We start from the raw sequence: 20131 nt of genomic DNA, 5'->3' as shown, positions 1-20131 counted from the left end.
TTACTCTGTATCTAACCCGTGCTGTACCTGCCCTGGGAGAGTTTGATGGGACAGTGTAGAGGGAGCTTTACTCTGTATCTAACCCCCTGTCCCTGCCCTGGGAGAGTTTGATGGGACAGTGTAGGGGGGAGCTGTGCAGTATTTGATGCTTGATGTTGAAGTCCTGGGTGAGGATTGATGCGGGATGGAATCTGACTCTGGGCTTTTTGACGTAGGAACAAGAGGATGATGGGAATGACGATTGGTGAGCGGGAATTGTCGGATCTGGATGCCGAGCGACTTGTTGACCGAGTGGCCTTTGAGGTGAAAGAGAAGACCTTTGCCGAGCATCTGTTGCCCAAAGTCGAGGAGGCCACGTGAGTGCCCGCTTTTCTCCAGAACGTTCTACACTGCCAGTGCGCAGGGCAGTGCATGTTGGCGGGGAGGAGTGTAACGATCTCTGTAATAGTGGGTTTAACGTATCTGCCTGGTAATGGTCAGCAAATAGCTGCTTTTACCAACAACTTATATTTATATAGCGCCTTTAACGTAGTGAAACATACCAAGGCGCTTCACAGGAGTGATATGTGATAAATAATTTGACACCGAGCCACATAAGGAGACATTAGGGCAGGTGACCAAAAGCTGGGTCAGAGAGGTCGGTTATAAACAGCGTCTTGAAAGGGAGGTAGAGAGGCGGAGAGGTTTAGGGAGGGAGTTCCAGAGCTTGGGGCCCAGGCAGCTGAAGGCACGGCCACCGATGGTGAAGCGATTATAATCAGGGATGGTCAGGAGGGCAGAGTTAGAGGAGTGCAGAGATCTTGGGGGGTTGTGGGGCTGGAGGGGTTTACAGAGATAGGGAGGGGCGAGGGTCATGGAGGTATTTGTAAACAAGGATAAGAATCAGGAACTTCCCTGCTTTTCTGCATGGGAGGACAAATGATTCTCATTGGCCATGAATTGCATTCTAACTGAGAGCATAAGAATTTAACAATTAGGAGCAGGAGTCGGCCATTCGGCCCCTCGAGCCTGCTCCACCATTCAGTGAGATCACGGCTGATCATCGACCTCAACTCCACTTTCCCGCCCGATCCCCATATCCCTCGATTCCCTTAATATCCAAAAATCTATCGATCTCCGCCTTGAATAGACTCAAAGACTGAGTCTCCACAGCCCTCTGGGGCAGAGAATTCCAGAGATTCACCACTCTGAGTGAAGAAGTTTCTCCTCATCTCAGTCCTAAATGGCCAACCCCTTATCCTGAGACTGTGTCCCCTGGTTCCAGACTCCGCAGCCCGGGGGAAACATCCTCCCAGTATCTACCCTGTCAATCCCCCTCAGAATCTGACGTGTTCCAATCGGATCACCTCTCATTCCTCTAAACTCCGGAGAGTATAGGCCCGATCTACACAATCTCTCCTCCGAGGACAGCCCTCTCATCCCAGGGATCAGACACATTATATCAACCTTTTGCCCACTATAAACACTCTGAAATAAATGACAGACTTGCTACAACCCGTTGAGATCTCCCATATTTCCCGGCACCGTAACTGGACGAGTATTTGTTGGAACGGTCGTGTACTGGCTCTTATTATGTATTTGCATTCTGGGTTCATTGTGTAAGAATTCAGAGCAACACATTGCTATTAAGAACTAGTTGGTTCATTAGCAAGGGTTTAACAATCACACGACACATTACCAGTTCATCCAGCAGCCTCACAACCACCTGCCCCATCGTGGATCCCCCGAACCCAACTGGCTGGGGTTTTATTGAGCCTTGTGAACATCACGTGACTGGCTAAGCCACTCCCAATGCAACAGCTCGACAACTATTTTGGGAGAACGTTAGTACAAGTGACCCCTTTTGGAAGGGCACACAAATCCACAACTTAACGAATAAATATTATCATCATAGGCGGTCCCTCGAAGCGAGGATGACTTGCTTCCACGTCAAAAAGGGATGAGTTCCCAGGTGTTTCAATGAAGGACCGAATAATCCAGATCCCGAACTACATCCTGAAGGTTGGAAGATGTCTGTGCGTGGATTTTTTTAACGTGGGGTGACCGTTACACACCAGCCACCACACGGGCTTGACAAAGCGAGGTCTTGGTCCAGGGGCAAGGGTTAACCAGGACCACTGGAGACCTGCTCTGCTGCACGGACCTAGTGCGCACATATCGCAGTGTGGGCTGGGCCCGTGCTGCCCCTGGGCCCTCGCCTCTCCCGGGCCCCGAACTCTGGCCCCTCCCGGGCCCCGAACTCTGGCCCCTCCCGGGCCCCGAACTCTGGCCCCTCCCGGGCCCCGAGCTCTGGCCCCTCCCGGGCCCCGGGCTCTGGCCCCTCCCGGGCCCCGGGCTCTGGCCCCTCCCGGGCCCCGGGCTCTCGCTCTACCCTGCCGTGGTACGCTCCACGATGCTCCAGGACCGCTGCTCACCGCTCCGTTTATGGCCCCGACCTGCCGCTAGTGTTCTCCCGCAGGTCGGGGCCTCCACGTTGCTAAATAAATGTTAAAAGGAACCTTGACAAATCAAATTAAAATTCTGTTCCCTGTTGAAATTATGCACTCCAGTCCCTCCGGCGCCCACCTCTCGCGGAAGGCCGCGAGCGTACCGGTGGACACCGCGTGCTCCATCGCTAGGGACACCCTGGCTCGGACGTAACCGCGGAAGAGAGGCAGGCAGTCGGGGCTGAACGACCCCCTCGACCGCCCGCTGCCTGGACTGGATAATGGCCACCTTGGCCAGGCCCAGGAGCAGTCCCACGAGGAGGCCCTTGGACCTGCAACAGCTCTACAAACCTGTGAGCATACTCACAGGATCATACATTACAGTTAGGTTACTGCACCAGTGAGCTAGTGGGCCGGACTAGCAATCCACAGAAGCCGAGTTCAACCCATCGTCATGGCCGTTTGAGAATTTGAATTTTGTTTTTTAAAACAATCTGGAAATACGAACATAAGAAAGAGGAACAAGAGTCGGCCATTCGGCCCCTCGAGCCTGCTCCGCCATTTAATACCATCATGGCTGATCCGATCATGGACTCAGCTCCACTTCCCCGCCCGCTCCCCATAACCCTTCACTTCCTTATCGCTCAAAATTCTATCTATGTCCGCCTTAAATATATTCAATGACCCAGCCTCCACAGCTCTCTGGGGCAGAGAATTCCACAGATTTACAACCCTGTGAGAGAAGAAATTCCTCCTCATCTCAGTTTTAAATGGGCGGCCCCTTATTCTAAGACCATGCCCCCTAGTTCTAGTCTCCCCCATCAGTGGGAACATCCTCTCTGCATCCACCTTGTCAAGCCCCCTCATTATCTTATACGTTTCGATAAGATCACCTCTCATTCTTCTAAATTCCAATGAGTAGAGGCCCAACTTACTCGACCTTTCCTCATAAGTCAACCCCCTCATCACCGGAATCAACCGAGTGAACCTTCTCTGAACTGCCTCCAAAGCAGGTATATCCTTCCTTAAATACAGAGACCAATAAAATTCTGATCCAGGTAAAAGTGACCATGAAGCTGTCAGATTGTGGTAACAGGTTATTGGGTTCGCTGATTTCCCTTTCGGGAAGGAAATCTGCCATCCTTACCCGATCTGGGCCTACACGTGACTCCAGTCCCACACCAATGTGTTTGGCTCTTAACCCCCCTCTGAAATGGGCCCCCCCCGTGAGACATTTGCTGGGGGGGGGGGTGGGGGGGGCACTTCAGAGTGGGGTTAGGAGCCAAACTGCTTCCAGCAGATGCAGAAGATGTCCCAACACCCCCACCTCACAGCAACTCAGGATGGCCAATCAACTGCCACATCCCGGGAATTAATCATTAAAAAAAACTGTGTCTTCATGTCGTAAACAAGTTCGAAGCTGAGATTTATTCCTGGTCGTGTGCAGGTACAGTCAGTTTGGGCACATCGGAAGCAGATTGGAGATTACTGAGAAGTTGGAACCAAATCGCCGATGAAATCAAAAACTGGGTTACCACGTGTCCTAACTCACACCCAGTCCCACTCACCCATCATCCCCTGTGCCCCATGTCCTAACTCACACCCAGTCCCACTCACCCATCACCCCCTGTGCCCCGTGTCCTAACTCTCACCCAGTCCCACTCACCCATCACCCCCTGTGCCCCGTGTCCTAACTCACACCCAGTCCCACTCACCCATCACCCCCTGTGCCCCGTGTTCTAACTCTCACCCAGTCCCACTCACCCATCACCCCCTGTGCCCCGTGTCCTAACTCACACCCAGTCCCACTCACCTATCACCCCCTGTGCCCCGTGTCCTAACTCACACCCAGTCCCACTCACCCATCACCCCCTGTGCCCCGTGTCCTAACTCGCACCCAGTCCCACTCACCCATCACCCCCTGTGCCCAGTGTCCTAACTCACACCAAGTCCCACTCACCCATCACCCCCTGTGCCCCGTGTCCTAACTCGCACCGAGTCCCACTCACCCATCACCCCCTGTGCTCCGTGTCCTAACTCGCACCGAGTCCCACTCACCCATCACCCCCTGTGCTCGCCGACCTACATTGGCTCCCAGTTAAACAACGCCTCAATTTCAAACTTCTCATCCTTGTTTACAAATCCCTCCATGTCCCTCGCCCCTCCCTATCTCTGTAAACCCCTCCAGCCCCACAACCCCCCGAGATGTCTGCACTCCTCTAACTCTGCCCTCCTGACCATCCCTGATTATAATCGCTCCACCATCGGTGGCTGTACCTTCAGCTGCCTGGGCCCCAAGCTCTGGAACTCCCTCCCTAAACCTCTCCGCCTCTCTACCTCTCTCTCCTCCTTCAAGACGCTCCTTAAAACCCACCTCTATGACCAAGCTTTTGGTCACCTGCGCTAATTTTTCCTTATATGGCTTGGTGTCAAATATTTTTGTCTCGTAACACTCCTGTGAAGTGCCTTGGGGATGTTTCACTACGTTAAAGGCGCTATATAAATGCATTGTTGTTGTTGTAATATGGATGCAATGTAAGTTGGTTTGCATGTGTGAGAATTGTATTAAGAGTGGACTCGAGTTGGACAGGACAAGAGTTTATGGTCCAATAGGGCACAGCTTGAACTGTATCCAACTCGTTTCCTTAGACAGTAGTTGCGGTCGTGTGTCACCGTCGCTCAGTGGGTAGAACTCTCGCCTCGGAGTCAGGAGGTTGAGGGTTCAAGTCCCACTCCAGAGACTCGAGCTCATAATCCAGACCGACACTCCAGTGCATGACTGAGGGAGCCCCGTGCTGTCAAGGGGCAGTACTGAGGGAGCGCCGCACTGTCGGAGGGGCGGTACTGAGGGAGTGCCGCACTGTCGGAGGGGCAGTACTGAAGGAGCGCCGCACTGTCGGAGGAGCAGTACTGAGGGAGCGCCGCACTGTCGGAGGAGCAGTACTGAGGGAGCGCCGCACTGTCGGAGGGGCAGTACTGAGGGAGTGCCGCACTGTCGGAGGGGCAGTACTGAGGGAGCGGCGCACTGTCGGAGGGGCAGTACTGAGGGAGTGCCGCACTGTCGGAGGGGCAGTACTGAGGGAGCGGCGCACTGTCGGAGGGGCAGTACTGAGGGAGTGCCGCACTGTTGGAGGGGCAGTACTGAGGGAGCGCCGCACTGTCGGAGGGGCAGTACTGAGGGAGTGCCGCACTGTCGGAGGGGCAGTACTGAGGGAGTGCCGCACTGTTGGAGGGGCAATATTGATGGATTTTTTTAGCTTAACACTCCTGTAAAGTGTTTTGGGATGTTTTATTATGTTAAAGGCGCTGTATGAATATAGGTCTTCTTGTTGTTCTTGCCCTGGGATGAGACCCAGAGATGATCAGTACAAATCCCACCAGGGCACCTTGTGAAATTGAATTAAATCTGGTCATATGAGGGTTGCCACCAGTAAAAATGACCATGAAAACTGCCCAATTGTCCTTACAAACACAACCGGTGTCCTTCAGGGAATTAAATCTCCCACCCACACACGTGACTCCCGGCACACAGGATGTGACTGTCTCTGAATGCCCGGCTACGCATTAAATACTGGCTTTCCCAGGTCCCAGATGATCTGATTGGAACATGTCGGATTCTGAGGGGGATTGACAGGGTAGATGCAGGGAGGATGTGTCCCCCGGGGCTGGAGAGTCTAGAACCAGGGGTCACAGTCTCAGGATAAAGGGCTCGGCCATTTAGGACAGAGATGAGGAGAAATGTCTTCACTCAGAGGGGGGTGAATCTCTGGAATTCCCTGCCCCAGAGGGCTGTGGAGGCTCAGTCTTTGAGTATATTGAAGGCCGAGATCGATAGATTTTGGAACCCTGGGGGAAAATCAAAGGATATGGGGATCGGGCAGGAAAGTGGAGTTGAGGTCGAAGATCAGCCATGATCTTATTGAATGGCAGAGCAGGTTCGATGGGCCGAATGGCCAACTCATGCTCCTAATTCTTATCTTGTGTTCTTATAACAACTGACATTGGCGAATATCGAGGCGATAATGCAGGGAAAACTGGGGTGAGGACTTGCATTGATAGAGTGCCATTCACATCCTCAGCAGCTCCAAAAGCGCTTTATAGCCAATGAAGTACTTTTGGAGTGTGGTCACTGTTGTAATGTGGGAAACACGGCAGTTAATTTGCGCACAGCAAGCTCCCACACACAGCAATGTGATAATGGCCCAGATCATCTGTTTTTTTTGGTGATGTTAATTGAGGGATAAATATTAGCCCCAGGACACCGGGGAGAACTCCCCTTTGCTTAGAAATAGTGCCGTGGGTTCTTTTACGTCCACTTGAGAGAGCAGGCGGGGCCTCGGTTTAACATCACATCCAAAAGACGGCCCCTCTGACAGTGCGGCGCTCCCTCAGTACTGCCCCTCTGACAGTGCGGCACTCCCTCAGTACCGCCCCTCCGACAGTGCGGCGCTCCCTCAGTACCGCCCCTCTGACAGTACGGCGCTCCCTCAGTACCGCCCCTCCGACAGTGCGGCGCTCCCTCAGTACTGCCCCTCCGACAGTGCGGCGCTCCCTCAGTACCGCCCCTCCGACAGTGCGGCGCTCCCTCAGTACTGCCCCTCCGACAGTGCGGCACTCCCTCAGTACCGCCCCTCCGACAGTGCGGCGCTCCCTCAGTACTGCCCCTCCGACAGTGCGGCACTCCCTCAGTACTGCCCCTCCGACAGTGCGGCACTCCCTCAGTACTGCCCCTCCGACAGTGCGGCACTCCCTCAGTACTGCCCCTCCGACAGTGCGGCACTCCCTCAGTACTGCCCCTCCGACAGTGCGGCACTCCCTCAGTACTGCACTGGAAGTGTCGGCCTGGTAAACTGAAGTGGCGATGGCTTTTATAAATGCATAACAGGAAAGAAAGTCAATGAAGGGGTGGGACCACTAAAGTGCAAAGGAGGGAGCTTGGCCTGGTGTGGAACGCCTCAATGAGTCGACAGTCTGTGTGTGCACCGAGGAATGTCACTGTCCGACTGCAGGGTACCCCAGCAGGATTTGGCTGAGTCCCCCAACGGTTTAAGGTTGGGATTTCCTGCCCCGGGAATCGCTGTCCCACGATGGGATGACACGGCATTAACTCGAAGGTTGCTCACCACAGAATGGGAACACCCTGCCAAATGTCCAACATGAGGCTATTAAATACGTCAGTGTGATCTCAAATTATGGTCAAACTTTCGCAATCGCTGGTTCGATCCCAGCTGGAGTATTGTGGCCAATTCTGCGCACCGCACTTTAGGAACGATCTCAAGGCCTTGGAGAGGCTGCGGAGGGGATAAAAAAAATACTTGCTCGATATATCATCATCAGAGGCAGTCCCTCGGAATCGAGGAAGACTTGCTTCCACTCTTAACATGAGTCCTTAGGTGACTGAACAATCCAATACGAGAACCACAGACCCTGTCACAGGTGGGACAGACAGTCGCTGAGGGAAGGGGAGGGTGGGACAGGTTTGCCGCACGCTCCTTCCACTGCCTGCGCTTGGTTGCTGCATGCTCTCGGCGACGAGACTCGAGGTGCTCAGCCCCCTCCCGGATGCACTTCCTCCACTTAGGACGGACTGGTCTTTGGCCAGGGACTCCCAGGTGTCAGTGGGGATGTTGCACTTTATCAGGGAGGCTTTGAGGGTGTCCCTGTAACGTTTCCTCTGCCCACCTTTGGCTTGTTTGCCGTGAAGGAGTTCCGAGTGGAGCGCTTGCTTTGGGAGACTCGTGTCAGGCATGTGGACAATGTGGCCCTGCCCAGCGGAGCTGGTCGAGTGTGGTCAGTGCTTCAATGCTGGGGATGTTGGCCTGGTCGAGGACACTAATGTTGGTGCGTCTGTCCTCCCAGGGGATTTGTAGGATCCTGCGGAGACATCGTTGGTGGTATTTCTCCAGCGACTTGAGGTGTCTACTGTACATGGTCCATGTCTCTGAGCCATACAGGAGGGCGGGTATTACTACAGCCCTGTAGACCATGAGCTTGGTGGTAGGTTTGAGGGCCTGGTCTTCAAACACTCTTCCTCAGGCAGCTGAAGGCTGCACTGGCGCACTGGAGGCGGTGTTGGATCTCGTCGTCCGTGTCTGCTCCTGTTGCTAAGAGGCTCCCGAGGTATGGGAAATGGTCCACGATGGTCGTGAAAGGCACTATATAAATGCAAGTCAGTCTTCCTCGATCAGTGCCAATCCAACAGATTTTCCAGTCATTTGCCTCATTGCTGTGTGTGGGAGCTTGCTGTGCGCAAATTGGCTGCCGCGTTTCCTACCACTCTGGTGTATTTTAGCCACAATGACTATTCACTCGGGGGTCTGACCCCCTCCCCCCTGTAGATGCTGACTTCGATGGGTTCTCGGGGTGCAGGTTGCCCTCGGTTACCTCTGTCAGCCAACCGTTCCACATCCAGGAGAGTAAATCTTGTAATCATATTTGACCCTGAAATGAGTTTCCGCCCACATATCCGCAGTCTAACTGAAACCGCCTATTTCCACCTCCGTAACATCGTCCGTCTCCACCCTGCCTCAGCTCATCTGCTGCTGAAACCCTCATCCCTGCCTTTGTTACCTCCAGACTTGACTATTCCGACTCTCTCCTGACTGGCCTCCCACATTCTACCCGACGTAAACTAGAGGTGATCCAAAACTCGGCAGCACGTGTCCTAACTCGCACCAAGTCCCACTCACCTATCACCCCCTGTGCCCCGTGTCCTAACTCGCACCAAGTCCCACTCACCCATCACCCCCTGTGCCCCGTGTCCTAACTTGCACCAAGTCCCACTCACCCATCACCCCCTGTGCCCCGTGTACTAACTCACACCCAGTCCCACTCACCCATCACCCCTGTGCCTCGTGTCCTAGCTCGCACCAAGTCCCACTCACCCATCACCCCCTGTGCCCGTGTCCTAACTCGCACCAAGTCCCACTCACCCATCACCCCCCTGTGCCCCGTGTCCTAACTCGCACCAAGTCCCACTCACCCATCACCCCCTGTGCCCGTGTCCTAACTCGCACCAAGTCCCACTCACCCATCACCCCCTGTGCCTCGTGTCCTAACTCGCACCAAGTCCCACTCACCCATCACCCCCTGTGCCCGTGTCCTAACTCGCACCAAGTCCCACTCACCCATCACCCCCTGTGCCCGTGTCCTAACTCGCACCAAGTCCCACTCACCCATCACCCCTGTGCCTCGTGTCCTAACTCGCACCAAGTCCCACTCACCCATCACCCCCTGTGCCCGTGTCCTAACTCGCACCAAGTCCCACTCACCCATCACCCCCCTGTGCCCCGTGTCCTAACTCTCACCCAGTCCCACTCACCCATCACCCCCCTGTGCCCTGTGTCCTAACTCACACCCAGTCCCACTCACCCATCACCCCCTGTGCCCCGTGTCCTAACTCACACCAAGTCCCACTCACCCATCACCCACTGTGCTCGCCGACCTATTGACTCCTGGTTAAGCAACGCCTCGATTTCAAAATTCTCATCCTTGTTTACAAATCCCTCCATGGCCCTCGCCCTTCCCTATCTCTGTAATCTCCTCCAGCCCCACAACCCCCCGAGATGTCTGCACGCCTCTAACTCTGCCCTCCTGACCATCCCTGATTATAATCGCTCCACCATCGGTGGCCGTGCCTTCAGCTGCCTGGGCCCCAAGCTCTGGAACTCCTTCCCTAAACCTCTCCGCCTCTCTAAAAGGAAAAGGAAGTGGGTTAGCGTTGCTAGTTCAAGAGGAAATTAATGCAATAGTAAGGAGGGACATTAGCTTGGATGATGTGGAATTGGTATGGCTGGAGCTGCAGAATACCAAAGGGCAGAAAATGCTAGTGGGAGTTGTGTACAGACCACCAAACAGTAGTAGTAAGGTTGGGGACAGGGATGTATGCAATAAAGGTACAGCAGTTATCATGGGCGACTTTAATCTACATATTTATTGGGCTAACCAAACTGGTCGCAATGCGGTGGAGGAGGATTTCCTGGAGTGTATTAGGGATGGTTTTCTCGACCAATATGTCAAGGAACCAACCAGGGAGCTGGCCATCCTAGACTGGGTGATGTGTCATGAGAAAGGACTAATTAGCAATCTTGTTGTGCGAGGCCCCTTGGGGAAGAGTGACCATAATATGGTAGAATTCTTTATTAAGATGGAGAGTGACACAGTTAATTCCGAAACTAGGGTCCTGAACTTAAGGAAAGGTAACTTCAACGGTATGAGGCGTGAATTGGCTAGAATAGACTGGGAAAGGATACTTAAAGGGTTGACGGTGGATAAGCAATGGCAAACATTTAAAGATCACATGGATGAACTTCGGCAATTGTCTGGAGTAAAAATAAAACGGGGAAGGTGGCTCAACCGTGGCTAACAAGGGAAATTAAGGATAGTGTTAAATCCAAGGAAGAGGCATATAAATTGGCCAGAAAAAGCAACAAACCTGAGGACTGGGAGAAATTTAGAATTCAACAGAGGACGACAAAGGGTTTAATTAGGAGCGGGAAAATAGAGTATGAGAGGAAGCTTGCAGGGAACTGACTGCAAAAGCTTCTATAAATATGTGAAGAGAAAAAGATTAGTGAAGACAAACGTAGGTCCCTTGCAGTCGGATTCAGGTGAATTTATAATGGGGAACAAAGAAATGGCAGACCAATTGAACAAATACTTTGGTTCTGTCTTCACGAAGGAAGACACAAATAAACTTCCGGAAATACTAGGGGACCGAGGGTCTAGTGAGAAGGAGAAACTGAAGGATATCCTTATTAGTCAGGAAATTGTGTTGGGGAAATTGATGGGATTGAAGGCCGATAAATCCCCGGGGCCTGATAGTCTGCATCCCAGAGTACTTAAGGAAGTGGCTCTAGAAATAGTGGATGCATTGGTGATCATTTTCCAACAGTCTATCGACTCTGGATCAGTACCTGTGGACTGGAGGGTAGCTAATGTAACCCCATTTTTTAAAAAGTAGGGAGAGAGAAAGCGGGTAATTATAGACCGGTTCGCCTGACATCAGTAGTGGGGAAAATGTTGGAATCAATTATTAAAGATGAAATCGCAGCGCATTTGGAAAGCAGTGACGGGATCGGTCTAAGTCAGCATGGATTTATGAAAGGGAAATCATGCTTGACAAATCTTCTAGAAGTTTTTGAGGATGTAACTAGTAGAGTGGACAAGGGAGAACCAGTGGATGTGGTGTATTTGGACTTTCAAAAGGCTTTTGACAAGTTCCCACACAAGAGATTGGTGTGCAAAATCAAAGCACATGGTATTGGGGGTAATGTACTGATGTGGATAGAGAACTGGTTGGCAGACAGGAAGCAGAGAGTCAGCATAAACGGGTCCTTTTCAGAATGGCAGGCAGTGACTAGTGGAGTGCCGCAGGGCTCAGTGCTGGGACCCCAGCTCTTCACAATATATATCAATGATTTAGATGAAGGAATTGAGTGTAATATCTCCAAGTTTGCAGATGACACTAAGCTGGGTGGCGGTGTGAGCTGTGAGGAGGACGCTAAGAGACTGCAGGGTGATTTGGACAGGTTAGGTGAGTGGGCAAATGCATGGCAGATGCAGTATAATGTGGATAAATGTGAGGTTATCCATTTTGGGGGCAAAAACACGAAGGCAGAATATTATCTGAATGGCGGCAGATTAGGAAAAGGGGAGGTGCAATGAGACCTGGGTGTCATGGTACATCAGTCATTGAAAGTTGGCATGCAGGTACAGCAGGCGGTGAAGAAGGCAAATGGTATGTTGGCCTTCATAGCTAGGGGATTTGAGTATAGGAGCAGGGAGGTCTTACTGCAGTTGTACAGGGCCTTAGTGAGGTCTCACCTGGAATATTGTGTTCAGTTTTGGTCTCCTAATCTGAGGAAGAACGTTCTTGCTATTGAGGGAGTGCAGCGAAGGTTCACCAGACTGATTCCCGGGATGGCAGGACTGACATATGAGGAGAGACTGGATCAATTGGGCCTTTATTGACTGGAGTTTAGAAGGATGAGAGGGGATCTCATAGAAACATATAAGATTCTGACGGGACTGGACAGGTTAGATGCGGGAAGAATGTTCCCGATGTTGGGGAAGTCCAGAAACAGGGACACAGTCTAAGGATAAGGTGTGAGCCATTTAGGACTGAGATGAGGAGAAACTTCTTCACTCAGCGAGTTGTTAATCTGTGGAATTCCCTGCCACAGAGAGTTGTTGAGCCCAGTTCATTGGATATATTCCAGAGGGAGTTGGATATGGCCCTTACAGCTAAAGGGATCAAGGGGTATGGAGAGAAAGCAGGAAAGGGGTACTGAGGGAATGATCAGCCATGATCTTATTGAATGGTGGTGCAGGCTCGAAGGGCCGAATGGCCGACTCCTGCACCTATTTTCTATGTTTCTGTGTTTCCTCCTTCAAGACACTCCTTAAAACCGACCTCTGTGACCCAGCTTTGTGTCACCTGCGCTAATTTCTCCTTATGTGGCTCGGTGTCAAATTTTTATCGCATAATACTCCTGTGAAGTGTCTTGGAACGCTTCACTACGTTAAAGGCGCTATATAAATGCATGTTGTTTTTGATATTTGACTGTGGCGGCATCGCCGCTGAGCCCAGACGACGCGTGCCTGCCCCGGTGAGAACCGCGGCTGATGGCTGCCGAACCCGAGGGCGGTGACCATGATGGGTAAAGGTCGGGCAGCCCGTTCCCCAGAGGGTTACGGTACGCTGGCGCAGTGCGTTTGTGGGACCCGCCCCCACGCTGGGGATGCTTGGCAGGGCACTGTATCTGTGTGTGCTTTATTGGACTTTACTGCAAAGGGGATGGAGTATAAAAGCAGGGAAGCCTTGCTCCAGTTGTACAGGGTATTGGTGAGGCCACACCTGGAGTACTGCGTGCAGTTTTGGTCTCTGTATTTACGAAAGGATATACTTGCCTTGGAGGCAGTTCAGAGAAGGTTCACTCGGTTGATTCCGGAGATGAGGGGGTTGACTTATGAGGAAAGGTTGAGGAGGTTGGGCCTCTACTCATTGGAATTCAGAAGAATGAGAGGTGATCTTATCGAAATGTATAAGATTATGAGGGGGCTCGACAAGGTGGATGTAGAGAGGATGTTTCCACTGATGGGGGAGACTAGAACTCGGGGGCATGGTCTTAGAATAAGGGGCCGCCCATTTAAAACTGAGATGGAGACATTATTTCTTCTCAGAGGGTTGTAAATCTGTGGAATTCTCTGCCCCAGAGAGCTGTGGAAGCTGGGCCATTGAATATATTTAAGGTGGAGATAGACAGATATTTGAGCGATAAGGGAGTGAAGGGTTATGGGGAGCGGGCGGGGAAGTGGACCCGAGTCCATGATCGGATCAGCCATGATCGTATTAAATGGCGGAGCAGGCTCGAGGGGCCATATGGCCGACTCCTGCTCCTAGTTCTGATGTTCTTATGTAGTCTTGCCCACCCTGCAAAGACGTGCCAGTCTGCCCGGTAACCCAGCGGGCGCAGCACTCCGATTGGCTGGCTCCCTCCTGCACCCAACTCTAACCACTCCACTTCACAAGCTGTCTGCATTTTTATGCAGTAGTCCCCAGCTGAAACTGTAAACCTGTGACTCATTACTTCGCTCGAATTTCTCCTCTTCAAACGCAAGAGGAGGGCAAACGTTACTTTTTAAAGTTTCACACACTCCCAGGGCAGGTACAGGGGGTTAGATACAGAGTAAAGCTCCCTCTACACTGTCCCATCACACACTCCCAGGGCAGGTACAGGGGGTTAGATATAGAGTAAAGCTCCCTCTACACTGTCCCATCACACACTCCCAGGGCAGGTACAGGGGGTTAGATATAGAGTAAAGCTCTCTCTACACTGTCCCATCAAACACTCCCAGGGCAGGTACAGCATGGGGTTAGATACAGAGTAAAGCTCCCTCTACACTGTCCCATCAAACAGTCCCAGGGCAGGTACAGCACGGGGTTAGACACAGAGTAAAGCTCCCTCTACACTGTCCCATCACACACTCCCAGGGCAGGTACAGCATGGGGTTAGATACAGAGTAAAGCTCCCTCTACACTGTCCCATCACACACTCCCAGGGCAGGTACAGCATGGGTTAGATACAGAGTAAAGCTCCCTCTACACTGTCCCATCACACACTCCCAGGGCAGGTACAGCATGGGGTTAGATACAGAGTAAAGCTCCCTCTACACTGTCCCATCAAACACTCCCAGGGCAGGTACAGCACGGGGTTAGATACAGAGTAAAGCTCCCTCTACACTGTCCCATCACACACTCCCAGGGCAGGTACAGCATGGGTTAGATACAGAGTAAAGCTCCCTCTACACTGTCCCATCAAACACTCCCAGGGCAGGTACAGCATGGGTTAGATACAGAGTAAAGCTCCCTCTACACTGTCCCATCAAACACTCCCAGGGCAGGTACAGCACGGGGTTAGATACAGAGTAAAGCTCCCTCTACACTGTCCCATCACACACTCCCAGGGCAGGTACAGGGGGTTAGATACAGAGTAAAGCTCCCTCTGCACTGTCCCATCAAACACTCCCAGGGCAGGTACAGGGGGTTAGATACAGAGTAAAGCTCCCTCTACACTGTCCCATCAAACACTCCCAGGGCAGGTACAGGGGGTTAGATACAGAGTAAAGCTCCCTCTACACTATCCCATCAAACACTCCCAGGGCAGGTACAGCACAGGGTTAGATACAGAGTAAAGCTCCCTCTAAACTGTCCCATCACACACTCCCAGTGTAAAGTCCTGTCCCCTCAGTACAGATTCACATGAGGCATGTCGTGAAGTCAAGGTCACTCTGGACCTGCACCTTTATTTCACAGCTCTGGAATGCTGCACTTGCCTGAGACCTGTCCTTTTCTACCTGTCTCTTGCAAGTGCACCCCTGGTGGTAAGGTATGCTGGTGGTTACAGGTCATATCTTATTACAGTCATGTATAGCATGTTAGGATACAGTTATATATAATAATGTAAGATACATGACACCCAGAGCAGGCACAGCACGGGTTAAATGAGTGAGACTGTGTGAACAATGACCCAGCCTGTGTATTCATTGTATAAACCACAGAGAGTGACTGGTTGGTTAAAAGATGTGCAGAGCTTTAATGTGTGCAGCTGGATTTGAGTCATTTGGCAAACCTTCGGGAATGCTGAATCGCATCCCGGAGAAGCGGCTGAAGGGAATGATTTGGGAATGCTGAGAGAGAGGAGAGCACTCCAGTCCCCCTGGCTCAATGAGCCCTCCATTACCCAGTCGCCGGGCGACCCTCGGAGCGAGATTGAGCTGAGTGAACGGCGACAGACTATTCGGCTACAAGCGGCATCACAGCTCACCTGACTGGTTGTGGCAGGAGACACTGGGCAGTGGTCAGGAGCTGGGTTCCTCCGTGACTGATTATCTGTCTGTGCCCCCCCCCCCCCAGCTCCCCCTCCAAACACCCTCAGCTCCTTCAGCATGCTGCTGCTGTCGGCTGACCCCAGAGAAGGACGGGGGCGGGGGGAGAGGGGGGGTCAGAGCTTCTTGCTGCGAGTGTCTGAGTTACGTAGCGGGCCCCCAGGGGAGTGAGCCTGTCGTGCGTTCATTGGGCGTAGACCTCCCCTTTCTGCGTAACATTCGGTCAGTATTACAACATGAGAATTAGGAGCAGGAGTCGGCCATTCGGCCCCTCGAGCCTGCTCCGCCATTCAGTCAGATCCCTGCTGATCGTCCACTTTCCCGCCCGATCCCTCGATTTCCCCTCGGCTCCAAAAATCTATGGATCTCAGCCTGAATATACTCCGAGACTGAGCCTCCACTGCCCTCTGGGGCAGAGAATTCCAAAGATTCACCTTCCTCCGAGTGAAGAAATTCCTCCTCATCTCAGTCTTCAATGGCCGACTCCCTATCCTGAGACTGTGACCCCTGGTTCTAGACTCTCCAGCCCCGGGAAACACCCTCCCTGCATCTACCCTGTCAATCCACCCCCCACCCACCCCCATCTGAGACACTACAGAACAGTGAGGACTCACATGGTCCAATAGCTCAGGCAGTGAAGGCTGACTGACTGGGCTGGTGAGTTGCTGACCGCCCCACTCCAGTGCTGCCACTAACTCGCCTCAGCCAGGGCTCTGAGAGAAACAAAGAAGTGCGTTTATATAGCGCCTTTCACGACCAGCCGTCCTGGACCACGGTACACAGCCAATGAAGTGCACTTGAAGTGTAGTCACTGTGTAATGTGGGAAACGCGGCAGCCAATTTGTGCACAGCAAGCTCCCACACACAGCGATGTGATAAATGACGAGATCATCTCCATTTAATAATGTTGCTCGAGGGCTAGCACACCCGGGGGAAGTTCTCCCCTGCCCTGCTGAGAAATAGTAGCTGTGGGATCTTTTATGTTCACCTGAGAGAGCAGGCGGGGCCTCGGTTTAACTTCCCATCTGTCGGAGGGGCAGTACTGAGGGAGTGTCGGAGGGGCAGTACTGAGGGGGCGCACTGTCGGAGGGGCAGTACTGAGGGAGCGCCGCACTGTCGGAGGGGCAGTACTGAGGGAGCGCCGCACTGTCGGAGGGGCAGTACTGAGGGAGCACCGCACTGTGGGAGGGGCAGTACTGAGGGAGTGCCGGACTGTCGGAGGGGCAGTACTGAGGGGGCGCACTGTCGGAGGGGCAGTACTGAGGGAGCGCCGCACTGTCGGAGGGGCAGTACTGAGGGAGTGCCGCACTGTCGGAGGGGCAGTACTGAGGGAGTGTCGGAGGGGCAGTACTGAGGGGGCGCACTGTCGGAGGGGCAGTACTGTGGGAGCGCCGCACTGTCGGAGGGGCAGTACTGAGGGAGTGCCGCACTGTCGGAGGGGCAGTACTGAGGGAGTGTCGGAGGGGCAGTACTGAGGGGGCGCACTGAGGGAGCGCCGTACTGTCGGAGGGGCAGTACTGAGGGGCCGTCTTTTGGACGAGATGTTAAACCGAGGCCTTGTCTGCTCCTCTCGGGTGGATGTAAAAGATCCCATGGCACTATTTTGAAGAAGAGCGGGGGAGTTCTCCTGGGGACAATATTTATCCTCAATCAAAAACAGAAACCGATTATCTGGGTCATTATCACAATGCTGTGTGTGGGATCTTGCTGTGCGCACATTGGCTGCTGCATAGAGTACGAGAGGAAGCTTGCAGGGAACATTAAGACGGACTGCAAAAGCTTCTCCACATATGTAAAGAGAAAAAGGTTAGTAAAGACAAACGTAGGTCCCCTGCAGTCAGAATCAGGGGAAGTCATAACGGGGAACAAAGAAATGGCAGACTAATTGAACAAGTACTTTGGTTCGGTATTCACTGAGGAGGACACAAACAACCTTCCGGATATAAAAGGGGTCAGAGGATCGAGTAAGGAGGAGGAACTGAGGGAAATCCTTATTAGTCGGGAAATTGTGTTGGGGAAATTGATGGGATTGAAGGCCGATAAATCCCCAGGGCCTGATGGACTGCATCCCAGAGTACTTAAGGAGGTGGCCTTGGAAATAGCGGATGCATTGATAGTCATTTTCCAACATTCCATTGACTCTGGATCAGTTCCTATGGAGTGGAGGGTAGCCAATGTAACCCCACTTTTTAAAAAAGGAGGGAGAGAGAAAGCAGGGAATTATAGACCGGTCAGCCTGACATCGGTAGTGGGTAAAATGATAGAATCAATTATTAAGGATGTCATAGCAGCACATTTGGAAAGAGGTGACATGATAGGTCCAAGTCAGCATGGATTTGTGAAAGGGAAATCATGCTTGACAAATCTGGAATTTTTTGAGGATGTTTCCTGTAGAGTGGACAAGGGAGAATCAGTTGATGTCGTGTATTTGGACTTTCAGAAGGCTTTCGACAAGGTCCCACACAAAAGATTAATGTACAAAGTTAAAGCACATGGGATTGGGGGTAGTGTGCTGACGTGGATTGAGAACTGGTTGTCAGACAGGAAGCAAAGAGTAGGAGTAAATGGGTACTTTTCAGAATGGCAGGCAGTGACTAGTGGGGTACCGCAAGGTTCTGTGCTGGGGCCCCAGCTGTTTACATTGTACATTAATGATTTAGACGAGGGGATTAAATGTAGTATCTCCAAATTTGCGGATGACACTAAGTTGGGTGGCAGTGTGAGCTGTGAGGAGGATGCTATTAGGCTGCAGAGTGACTTGGATAGGTTAGATGAATGGGCAAATGTGTGGCAGATGAAGTATAATGTGGATAAATGTGAGGTTATCCACTTTGGTTCTAAAAATAGAGAGACAGACTATTATTGGAATGGTGAAAGATTAGGAAAAGGAGAGATGCAACGAGATCTGGGTGTCATGGTACATCAGTCATTGAAGGTTGGCATGCAGGTGCAGCAGGCGGTTAAGAAAGCAAATGGTATGTTGGCCTTCATAGCGAGGGGATTTGAGTACAGGGGCAGGGAGGTGTTGCTACAGTTGTACAGGGCCTTGGTGAGGCCACACCTGGAGTATTGTGTACAGTTTTGGTCTCCTAACCTGAGGAAGGACATTCTTGCTATTGAGAGAGTGCAGCGAAGGTTCACCAGACTGATTCCCGGGATGGTGGGACTGACATATCAAGAAAGACTTGATCAACTGGGCTTATATTCACTGGAATTCAGAAGAATGAGAGGGGATCTCATAGAAACGTTTAAAATTCTGACGGGTTGAGACAGGTTAGATGCAGGAAGAATGTTCCCAATGTTGGGGAAGTCCAGAACCAGGGGTCACAGTCTAAGGATAAGGGGTAAGCCATTTAGGACCGAGATGCGGAGGAACTTCTTCACCCAGAGAGTGGTGAACCTGTGGAATTCTCTACCACAGAAAGTTGTTGAGGCCAATTCACTAAATATATTCAAAAAGGAGTTAGATGAGGTCCTTACTACTCGGAGGATCAAGGGGTATGGCGAGAAAGCAGGAATGGGGTACTGAAGTTGCATGTTCAGCCATGAACTCATTGAATGGCGGTGCAGGCTCGAAGGGCCGAATGGCCTACTCCTGCACCTATTTTCTATGTCTCTATGTTTCTATTACAACAGTGACTACGCTCCAAAAGTATTTCATTGGCTGTGGGGCGCTTTGGAACATCTGGTGACCGTGAAAGGTGCCTATATAAATGCAAGCCTGTCTTTCTGTTCGGAAGAGAGTGTACTCCCAGCTTCTCCAGTCTCTGCCCGCAAGTGTAATCCTTCAACCGTTCTGGGAAATCTCTGCTGCAGGTTTTGCAAAGTGTTCACATCCTTCCTGAAGTGTGGATGCGAAGCCCAGAACTGGATACAATGCTCCCAGCTAGGGCCAAAGTGATGTTTTATATATCGGGTTAGCATAACTTCCTGGCTCTGGTAGCCTGTGCTGCTATTTATAGAGACCAGAATCCCGTTTGCTTTAGTTAACGGCTGGTTGTGGAGGCCACCTTCTCAGAGTTGTGCGCGCGTGTGCAAGTTGTTTAACTCCCCCCTGTCACACCCCCTCGACCCCCAGCGCACACTCGGACGCTGTCTTTGGCAACAAACAGAGGACTTGACAATTTTGACAAGTAACGGGGGCTGGGGTGGGGTGGGATGGGAATGTAAGTGAGTGACCTCACCCAGTCAGTCATTGAATGAATACCATGTGATACTGATCCTCCCTGGGATTGTGTGTGTGTATGTGGGAGGGTGATAAAGTGTGAATGAAGTCAGCGTCCTGCCTGCCAATTGGCTGTCAGTCCCGAGGCCCT

General features: G+C 52.1%; 1 protein-coding gene across 1 annotated transcript in view; it reads left to right on the top strand.

Moving 5' to 3' along the window:
* LOC139244006 (rho guanine nucleotide exchange factor 1-like) overlaps window positions 1–20131 on the top strand; it is a gene marked incomplete at both ends in the record, with an annotated part of 35932 nt that overhangs the window by 15270 nt on the left and 531 nt on the right. Inside the window, one exon of the mRNA XM_070870942.1 lies at window positions 216–356. Coding sequence (XP_070727043.1) covers window positions 216–356 — 141 coding nt within the window. The remainder of the gene's footprint in view (window positions 1–215; window positions 357–20131) is intronic.

This window comes from Pristiophorus japonicus, unplaced genomic scaffold (assembly GCF_044704955.1).
Source record: "Pristiophorus japonicus isolate sPriJap1 unplaced genomic scaffold, sPriJap1.hap1 HAP1_SCAFFOLD_1973, whole genome shotgun sequence".
NCBI classification, from domain to species: domain Eukaryota; kingdom Metazoa; phylum Chordata; class Chondrichthyes; family Pristiophoridae; genus Pristiophorus; species Pristiophorus japonicus.
Note: the sequence above shows the minus strand (reverse complement) of the source record. Positions and strands in the feature narration are given on the sequence as shown.